At 58.7% G+C, this 10,237-nt stretch overlaps 1 protein-coding gene across 1 annotated transcript; it reads right to left on the reverse strand.

Annotated features, from left to right (window-relative positions):
* Positions 1-2,870: 2,870 nt before the first annotated feature.
* NRL (neural retina leucine zipper) lies at positions 2,871-8,251 on the reverse strand. Its single transcript, XM_044420987.1, has 3 exons — positions 8,172-8,251; positions 6,469-6,868; positions 2,871-5,995 (listed from the first exon to the last, which is right to left on the reverse strand). Exons 1-3 carry the CDS (start codon positions 8,189-8,191, stop codon positions 5,615-5,617), a joined length of 801 nt encoding a protein of 266 aa, XP_044276922.1. The 5' UTR covers positions 8,192-8,251; the 3' UTR covers positions 2,871-5,614.
* Positions 8,252-10,237: the final 1,986 nt, after the last annotated feature.

The raw sequence follows: 10,237 nt of genomic DNA on the forward strand, positions 1-10,237 counted from the left end.
CCGCATCCTGTTTTCCGTGACACCAGTGGTAACAGTCCTTCCTCTCACTGGGGTAAAAGAGGGCTGAAATCCCCGAGACAGCAGAGCCGACCCCTTTTGGAATAGCCAGACGCCTGCTTTGCCACAAGGAAGAGCACACGCCTTCTCCTGCTCTGCCTCTGGTCTGTGGCTTTCCTTCTTTCGCCCCCTCTAATCCAGGTCTGTTTTGCCCCCCTTGGCTGCAAGCGTCAACGCACCAGATGCCTGCCCCCCCGCCCCCCCCCAACCAACCCAGTGGGGAAGCCTTGTATTTGGGACGCCAACGACCGGGAGAATTTAGCAGAGCCCCGCCATCCGTCCCTTCCGGCAGGAAGAGAGCCTAGGAGGAGGAAGGGAAGATGCGCTTCGAGGCCTTCGTGATGTGCGTCCGAGTTATCCTATCCCTCCCCTGAGTGCCAGGGCTGGGAGGGGAGAGATATTAATTAGCGGGATCTTCATTGAGAGGATAGAGGGCAGATATGGGATTATTGGCGACACGGAGACTACAGAGAGAAACCCGCTTTCCCTATGAGAAAGCCCGGCACGACGCCAGCGGTGGCAGCCGGCCAATTCTGCAAGCCGAGCCGGCATTTCGTCGGTGCGGCCACAGCGCCCCGCTCAAAGGCCTGAGGCTGGATTTTGGGGGGCCGAGGATTTGGGGCGGGGGCTCGACAGGCTGGGAGCGGACTGAGAGCAGCGGTGCTGCACCCCTCGCGATCATGGCGGCCCTCGTTAGCAGTCACCGCTAATTGCCTTTGCTCTGCAGGACGTGTAAGCAAGCCAGCCACGCAGACAGCGGAGACGGAGACAGCCGGGATACAAAGCCAGAGAGACGAGAAGGAAGGACGCCGCGAGTCACGGTGGCCCTTCGTGCCGCATCGGGTGGGGGGCTGCGTCGCCCCGAAAAGCGGGGCCACAGCTTGAGAACATGGCTTCCTGGGCGGGCTGAAATAATCATCAGTGAATGTGCATAACATTTGGCATGCTAAGTGTGTGTGTGTGAGAGAGAGAGAAACAATAAAGAAATAATAAGGATAATTTAAGGAGAGAAACAATGCATTTCAGCATGGCAAAAGTGTCCAAGGAACTCATATGTGTCTTCTGACAAATCTGTCTCCAGGAGTTAACTGTGGCTCAGCCCCTTGGAGGCCCTCAGGCTGCTGATAGGACAGGCCTAGTGCCTCTGAGCATATGCAGATGGCCGGTCCCCATCACCGCTGCCTCCAAGCATAGGCGGCCTGTTGGGGCAGGCAGTGTGCCTTGCTGAACTCTGGTTCCCATTTACGAAGTAACCCCTTCACAGCCAAGGTGCGATGCTGCTGTGCTAAGGGTCCCAGAGGCATGTACAGAGGGCCTCGGCAGTTCACAGCGTGCTTTGCAAGCCAGTCTTGCAGGCCCAGGGGGACACCTTCCCTGGCTGCAGTTTGTCCACGGTGCACACCTCTTACCCGTGTGCCAAGTGGGTGTCAGGTCAAGTGAGATAATCGCATCCAAATCCCCTCGCTGCCGGCGTGGCCTGCATCCAGGTTATGCCCCTCTCTCCTGGGCCTGCTTTTGAGCCAAGGAAAAGCCACTGGGAGAGCTGATCCCAAATCCCATATGTCATGCCCTGTTTTCATTTATTTAAAGTATTTTTGATCCCACTCTTCTGCCAAAGAGGCTCCAGGAGCTGTCCACAATCAATCAGTTGAACAGGGCCATTGTCGCTGACCCCAAGCTTCCTATCCAAAACGTCACAGCACACAAGGAAAGCGGGTGGGGAGGGAAGATGAAAAATGAAGGCATCTTTTGGCAGGGCTGGTGGAACTGGGCTGGTGGAAGATGGGTGCCCCCTCACCATTTCCCGGAGGGGGGAGCTGAGGATGCTGGAGGTTGGTGCCTGAGCAGCCAGAGTCCCCCTTCCTCTTGAAAGAAGCTGGGACTTTGGACTCACCTCGTGCCACGACCAGCAAAATCCCCCAGGGAGCAAGACCGTCTGTGCTGAACCCACTCACCCTGCACCCCTCTTTCCAGGGACACCCGCTTTCCCCCTCTACTGGGGACCCTCTGCTTTTTCAGTGCAGGAAAAGCATCGCTTGAAGCGGTCGAAGCTTGTCTCTTGTTGCTGCATCCCCAGAAACCGCAGCTGCTCCAGGAAGAGGTGGGGAGGCATCCTCTGGATTGTAAGTGTGAAGAGCAGGGCTGAAGTGGGAGGATGGCAAATATGACAGTTCAGCCAGGGCAGATGGGAACTCAAAACAAGTGCCTCTGAGCATGTCAAGATGGCTTCTCTGTAACCATCGCCCAAACACCGCTAAGCCTGCAGAGGGCGGGTGAGGAGAGTGGGATTCTGTATCCGAGGCCAAAAGCACCCGCGCTTCCAAAAACAACTGACGCTCAAGCCCCTGGAAGCTTCTAGTCCTTCTTGTTTTAAGCGCAGGCTTGGGGTTTGCGTGTGCTCTGGCGCCACCTGCCGTTCATGTTTGGCAACACCCTGCTTTAAAAGCGTGTGGATTTGCCACCGCTGCGTTCACACCCGGTCTGCAGCAGCTCATTGCACAGCATGGGGAAACTGAGGCAGGTGGGCCTGGCCCGAGATCTTTCCACCTGGGAAGTCCTCAGCTGGATGGACTTTGTGCCTAGATCCCTTGAGTTGACTTCGAGTTTCCACTGGACTGGCTCCAGACTAGATTGTCAGGACAAAAGGGGAAAGTCTGTTTGTGTGATTTTCTTGGCACAACCAGGGAGTGAAGTACAGGGTGGCGACTTGCAAGGCATCCAGTCCTGCTGTGTGAGAACCAAGAACCAAAACCTTGCTGTCTATTTCACCACACAAAATCGACAAGACTCTGGGTAATTTTTTTCCTTTTTTTAAGGATCCTTTTATTATTTTTAAAAATCCATGCATACCAGAAAATCGCCTCTCCTTGCTTTCTCCTGTGGTACCAACCAGCTGGGAACTCTCTGTGGTTTCACTTGGGCGAGATGGAGAGCATAAAAGTGAGTTTTCAAAAACAAATCGTAGAAAATACCGAAAAGCAAAATGGGAAAAGGCCGTCGGGCGGGGTGTGGCGAGAGATTCAGGTCGAATACAACCGATGGTTTCGTACAAACCATCCTCCTAGACACGACGATCACGTTCCTATCAAGCCACATGCAGGGGCCGAGCGCGGCTGTCGACCCAAGAGAATTGTGGGTTCTCTTCGGGGGTTGTTCATGGTTAGCGTGACACAACAACCCAAGTGTTAGGTTCCATCCACACAATAATCCAGGTTTCAATCACGCCCAGTAACAACCCCCTCCGCCAGTCCTCAACCCACGTGGCCTGAATCTGCCGTGATCTCTTAGACACGGTATCTTACATAAAGAATCACACTTGAATGAGTAGATGCAGTCCTGCTCACGATTAAACTTGCACAACTGCGCACACGCCTACATTGCCCGCAAGGTTCATATGCACACCTTATAGGCACCACCACGTCTCCGGCAACAAAAACCACGTTAGGGTGATGACTCTACTCGGCCGCCCAAAATAGGCAAGCTTTCGAGATCTCCAGGTCTCTTCAGCAGACAAGATGCCATTAAAAGCGTTTTCTCCCAGGAGAAACAGCTTGTTTGATGTCGGAATGTTGCACCTTGTTTTGGTGTGCTGAGTTTTCCCCTAGTGTGGTTTTTGGAATTTTTGCTCATGGCCATCACGGCAACCCGTGCTTTTGTGCAATCGTACACAACCCAGCAGATCCAAGTCCCTCCGCACAATCCACCCCACACCACTGCTTCTTTGCACTGTGCTTCTGCGCGTGTCTAATTGTGCACACACAAAACTCCAAAGCCGGTGGTACAGTTACATGTACAATTCCCAACTGCAGCAATGCACTTCTGCACAATTGTGGGTGTGCAATTGTACACACACACACAAAGCTGCAGCATCGATCTCCTTCCCATGCACACACACACACACACACACACACACAATATGTTCCATTCTGAACATGCTCACAAGCACACAAAAAGTCACACAAAAACTTTTTTCTATATTGTAATAGGACCTGCCTTTTGTTATTGCTTAAAAATATAATTAATATAATGATCCCTTTGTGGGTGGTGGGGAAAGCGGACTTTTGAGATTTCCCAGAGTTTTGTTTTACGGTGGCGCCATCTCCTTCTTTCACTCCACTGCCCTTTGATCTTTGGACTCTCTTGCAATAAGAAAGAGAGTGGAGAAGAGGCAGGTGGATCTCTGGCTCCCAAGGGCTACACGTATATTTATGCACATTTGATCCCGGGAATTTGGTGAAGCAGGAGAAATTAATGTGAGGGGAGAGGGAGATGGGCAGCTTTGAAAATATTATTTTATTATTATTTTATTGATGAGAGGGTGGCTCTGTTTTGGAACAAAGACATCGCTGAGGTCCCCCTTAGCAGACCCTTTCACCCCTCTTTGCTTTTCCCAGTTTTCCCTTTCCGCACAAAATGGTCCAGATTCCCTGCAGGAATTCTGTGGCTTTGCCGGGGCAGGGAAGGTACAGGGTGGGGAGGAGGTGGTGGTTGCCTAGCAACAGCATCATGTGCTTCCTCCCCGGGGATCTTTCCAGAAAGTTCTACCTATGGATGCTGCAGCACCAGCTGGCTCCCTTCCCTGTATGTTTCCCCAGGCCGGAAAAGGGGACCACCGGAGCCAAAAGATGAAGGCTGCAGGTGACCAGCCGAAAAAGAAGAGGTCTTTTCCTTTTTGGCAAGACCTGTTGCCGAAAGGGTCCTCCGCCATGCTTTCGTCTTCACGGGACTATCACTCTTGTGCAGGGAAACCTGATCCAGGCAGCATAACCCGTTCCCGAGACACGTCTGCATTTCCATGCCGCTAAGCTGGTTTTCCTGCACAGAACTGGGAGCGTGTGGCTAACCAGTTTCGAAGGTGCTGCTAAGGCCGGCCCGGCGGTGGAGGACTTGGCAACACGGCTGAGACGCTGGGGCGTGTGCAGACTTGCCTGGGACTGAGCCCTGGGAATTGCAGTCTTTGGAAGTGGGCTACGGACCTCTCCCGGAGGGCCACACAATTTTTCCAGCCCCAAAGGCCAGATTGTGGGAGCAGCCCAGAGGCTGAAAGGCCTCTGCCCCTGCAGAGGACGTGGGAGTCAAAGGAGCACCTCAGAAAGAGGCAGGGACCGCCGATCGGCCATCTCGGGGTTGCTCCGAGCGGGGGCAAATTTCTTGATGGGGGCAGGGCATCATGGGGGCTACGCAACTCTGCTTGAGGGCCATGGGGCACAGGCTGGGCACCCCTGCTCTCAGAGACTCCTCAGCCCCCCCCCCAGACTGCGGTTCCCAGGATGCCTTGAAGGGGGAGACATGACAGCGCCAAACCCTGAGATGGTGCTCGCGGGTGGAAAGGCCCATGGTCAGCGGCCAGGCGGGCGATGCGCTTGTGCGCCGCCCGGTGGAGGGGCAGGGGAGTGCAGACACGGCGCCTCAGTTCGCGTGGCCCCCTGCGGGAGGGACCGGGGGCAGCCGCTCCTGTGCCCACAGCGCCCCCGACGGGCCAGGTGGGGGAAAGGTGTGTTGGCCGAGTCCGTCTCCCGCAGGCCGTCGCGCCGGGAAGGCAGCGCCGCGGGGCCGCTCATAGGAAAAACTGGGCCAGCGAGGGAGGCTGGGGGGCCGGAGGCTCCGCCCCCTCCCCACAGTGCCCCCCGGCCGCATCGCCCAGCAGCTTCTGGCACCGGGCCTTGTAGACGTCCCTCTCGTGGGCCACCCGGGCCATCTCGGCCTGCAGGGCCTCCAGCTGCTGGGCCAGCTGGCACTTCTCGGCCTCCAGGATGTGGCGCTGCTGGACGCGCTTGTAGCGGCAGGACTGGGCGTAGCCGCGGTTCTTCAGCGTGCGCCGCTTCTGCTTGAGCCGCTGCACCTCCTCCTTGCCGAAGCCGCGCAGCTGCCGGTTGAGGTCGCGCACCGACATGGAGACCAGCTGGGCGTCGGAGAAGCGGTCGGACAGCAGCGGCAGCTGCGGAAAGGAGACGGAGGGTTGGAGGGGAGGGGAGGGGGCGGGCGCAGGTGAGCCGGGGAAGCAAGGGGGCTGCCCCAGGGTTCGGCGGGGTTTGGGGGCTGGGGAGGCCCGGCCAGAGGCACGGCGTGGGCCGGAACACACAGAACGCTTTCACCGCCTTGGCCGGGATGCAGAATGTATTTCCAAGCTCGGCAGCTGCTGGCGGGGGCATGCTGAATGCCGCGGCCCGGCACTTCTGCGGGAAGGCTGACCTGCTGCCCAAACGCCAGGTGGGCGAGGGCTGGTGTGCTCCATGGCACGGCTCTTTGCACATGCTCAGAGACTATTAAGTCATCTGTCCCAGAATCGCGCACTGGGATCAAGGTGGGACTCTGGCCCGCGACAGAGGGGTTGGCCCTACTCATCTGTGGGTCCCCCCCAGGAATTCTCAGCCCCCCCTTCTGCTCCCACCGTTGCAGCCCCCTCCTCACCTGCTGCTGCTCGCCGCCGAGCCCCTCCGCAGTTCCCAAGTAGCCCTGCAGCTGGGGGGGCGCCCCGCCGCGGAGTCCCCCCTCAGCCACGGGCACCCCGAGGAGCGCCTCCACGGCCTCGTCCAGCCCCGGCCCCAGGGGGCCCTCGGGGCCGGTTCCCGCCGCAGCGGCCGCGGCCAGCGTCTGGTGCAGGGTGGCCATCCAGTAGAGCTCCTCCAGGCTGGACTTGGGGTCCGCGGCCTTGTCGAAGGTGGGCGAGGGCGGCACGGAGCTGCAGGGGGTGGAGCTGAGGGACGAGCTGCTCCCGAGCCGGGCCCCCTCCTGCTTCACCTCCAGCCGCATCAGGTCGAAGTCGTCCAGGTAGTCCAGCGCCAGTGGGCTGGGAGGCAGGGCACTCATCCTGCGCGCGGGTGGGCGGGGAGGAGAGAGGAGCGGGAGATTAGGGAGCGCTGCGCCATCCAGATTAGTGGATTAGCTCCTGGCCCAAGCCACCCGCCGGCCCAGTTGGCTGGGGAGGCCGGGGTGGGTCCCCGGGCCCCCTCCCAGCCAGTGCCTCAGCCCCACTCCCTGCAACTGCCCCAGAGCCCCGCATTCAAGGATCCTGCCCCTCGCTCTGCCCGACTCGCGCAAACCAGCCCCACACACAGGCCAACCCGTCCAGCCCCAGCCCCCAAACCTATCTCCAGTCACCCAACCCAATTCGCCTGGCAATTCCCGACGTCCCATTGCGATGGGAATGGGGGTGAATCTGCCACGGCCCGGCTCTGGTGCCCTCCGGAGGCACCCCCCGCCCCAGCATCCCCATCCCGTCAGGCTGGGAATCCCTGCCTCACAGTGAGTGTGGAATTCAGCCCATCACACACACGGCGCCTGAGCCGGGCAGCGCGGCTGCTTCCTGTTTGCAGCGTTCCTCCGCTCTGCGGCCAAGCGATTGCCGCCCCACCCTGCCTGCGCACGGGGCATCTCCTCTCCGGCTGGCTGCCGGGGACGCTGGTCCCGAGGCGCCCGGCGCCTTCCCCCCCACTCGCCACCCTGCGCCTCCTATGCGCTGGCCAGAACCGTGCGCCTCGCGCCTGTGAAAGGGCCTCGTGCAATGATGCGCTTCAAGACTGAAAGGGCAGCGTGTCCCCGAGCGCTTGGATTATTGTGGGATGATTCTGTGGGTCCCCCGCCCCCCAGGGTGTGGGTCTTTTCGGTGTTCATTGCATCACGCTTCCCGTGCCCTGCACACTGTCTGGGCACGCTCACAATTCGCACGCTGCACTGTCCGTCTACCAGCTCCCGCGTTCCCCCAGATTCGTATCCACCCTTCCATCGAAATATTTAACCATTGCGATCCCAACGAACTTGCTAAATAAGTCACACCTACATAATTAAGGGTCCCAGTTAGAGGCAGACTTGCTTAGGGTTCTGGCACAGTATTTCGCTACGCACAACGCAGGGATTTCAGCAAGATCCCTGCCTGCAAGGAGCTTGCAATCCAACCTGGCACAACCCACAAGAAAAGTGACTGAGGGGGAGAGTGAATGAAGGAGAGGGGAGACATGAGGCTGGATGTCGGAAGGAAAAGCCCCACAAGCTGCCCTCTCTCCCCACATACCTTGACAGGCTTCTTGGCTTTGCTGTGAGCAAAGCGACAAACCAAGTGCTTCCCTGGAGGCTCCTTAAGGAGTGGTGGTGGTGAAGCCTGTGGCGGTACCCACCTGTTGGTTTGGGCATCCATCGGGGTCCTTTCCTAGCTCCCAGGATCCAGCCGTTCCCCTTCCTGCCGTGCCAGGGCCCCTGCGCACTGCCGCCGGGGGAGAGTGGCAGCTGCCCCAGCCCAGAGACCAGAGCCGGGGTGCCAGGGTCCCATTTAAAGCTCCGGGGAGGCTGAGCTCATCAGAATATATTAGCTGCCGGCCAATCCGGACCCTGGGCTCCTTTTCATCGCAGGGAGGACAGGCCTGCGCTCTCCCCACAGGCCGCCTCCTCCTCCTCCTCCGGGATGAGTTATTTAAGGGTGTCCCTGATCTCTCCTCCCTCGATCGAGGAAGTTTCTCCACTTCCTCATGCTGGCTGGCTGCAGAAAGTGTCGCTGGCTGGTTTCAGTCCCGCAGCCAGTCACCTTTAGACTCTGGACCTTGCCCACACACCCCTTTCCCGACCTGTGTTCCTTCAGGCTCAAAACACACGCCGTCTCTCCTTTCCCCCGCTGCCTCCATGCGCGTTCCATGCGCCGCAATGGCTTCCCCTGCCCTGAAGCCATCCAGCAGAAAGAGACACACTCATACAGAACAGAAAGAGCAAAGGGGGGGGGTGCCAGCCCCGACCGGAAAAGTCCAAATAAACCTCGGGGCCCGTGCAGCTTCGCATCTGAAGCGCACGGAAAACATAAGCGCCAGAAGCACGGGGGCCAAACGGGTTTGTTTGGGCTGCTCACAGGCTAAAAAGACCTTCTGTGGAATAAGCCCCATTTCGTTGCTATTTTAAAATAGCGGCATGAGCATCCAGGCACATGTCACAGGTGACCAGCTGGCTGCTCTTTGCTATTAAATGTTTTCAGGCGCCTGAAGAAAGAGGGTCGCCTTGGTCCTGCGGGACCGCCGAGTGTGGCTGAGCCGTGGCTGTTCTACCCAGAATCCCCTTCGCTGCAGCTCCTTCCCCTGGTATGCGGGAGCCGCACGTATCCCAGCCTCCCTCTCTCCCAGTTACCTCTCCCACCATCCACGGCCAGCATGGAGGGCTCCAGGATTGGGGAATTCCAACGCCACATGCAGAAACGCACCCACTTCCGGATGATTTTTATTTTATTTATTATTTCTCTTTACTTTCTGTACAGTTTGCCACAGTTAAAAACCATCTCCGAGCCGTCCGCAAGGGAATGCCACCACATTTCCGCGCTTTGCGGTGTAGAAGAAAACGCAGGGTAATTGCTCCTGCGGTTCTGAAGCAAACATGCATTGGGACAAAATCGATCCGGATTGTGGAGAAGACGGAAAAGTGGAGCGGGAGCAATTGCGGATGGAGCAGGGTGCGGAAAATGATCGAAATTTCACTCGGGCCTGCAAAAGCCATTGCTGCGCTGGGGGGGCGGGGCGGCGGGAGCCCACATGCGTGCGCGTGTTGGGGTGTGCAGGCTGGGGGGAAGGGGTCGGCGAGTTGCCAGAATCCGACCCCGTGGTCCGGTTGCCATGACTTCTGTCCCGGCCCACCCCGGCCCTAATACCCAGCGGTCGCGGGGACAAAAGGGCCAGGCAGCGTTGCTAACCCCTTGTGACAGGGGATTCTCGGCCCATTCAGGGTGACGTCACCCCGCTGCCTGCCCAGGCCCTGCCACCCTGCGTGACCTCACCTCCTGACCATGCAAGCCGTTGTGCAGCCAGAAAAGCGAACACGGGGACGGGGAGAGCGGCCTGTGGAATACGCTCCTCCTCGACCCCCAAGAGCCCCCAGCAGTGAGTTCGGCCGAAGCCCCCACCCTCTGGCTCCCCCGGAGCCCAGCCTTGGGGCACGAGGGCCCACGTGGGCACGTGGGCTTCCCATTCACTTCTATGGGTTGGGCATCCCACTGGATTGCAGCTCGGCAGGGCAGAAAAGAGGAATCTGCTTTTAGCCGGTCTGGGTGGCCTCCCGGCCGGTGGGGAAGACAAAAGCGGGCTGAGGGAGGCACCACCGTCCTGAGCCAGCAGGACATGCTAAATCAGGGGGCCAGGGTGGCTCATCGCTGCATGAGCTGCTGGGTGGCAGGCAGAAATCCAACAGGTCAACCCTTCAGGGGTCGGGAATA

Source organism: Varanus komodoensis, unplaced genomic scaffold (genome assembly GCF_004798865.1).
Source record: "Varanus komodoensis strain SLA01 unplaced genomic scaffold, ASM479886v1 scaffold112, whole genome shotgun sequence".
NCBI lineage: Eukaryota > Metazoa > Chordata > Lepidosauria > Squamata > Varanidae > Varanus > Varanus komodoensis.

Coding starts and splice junctions, on each gene's coding strand:
- NRL (XM_044420987.1), bottom strand. CDS start 8,191: ATGGATGCCCAAACCAACAG. Junction 6,869..8,171: donor ATGGATGCCCAAACCAACAG/GTGGGTACCGCC, acceptor ACCCGCGCGCAG/GATGAGTGCCCTGCCTCCCA. Junction 5,996..6,468: donor TCGGCGGCGAGCAGCAGCAG/GTGAGGAGGGGG, acceptor TCCTTTCCGCAG/CTGCCGCTGCTGTCCGACCG.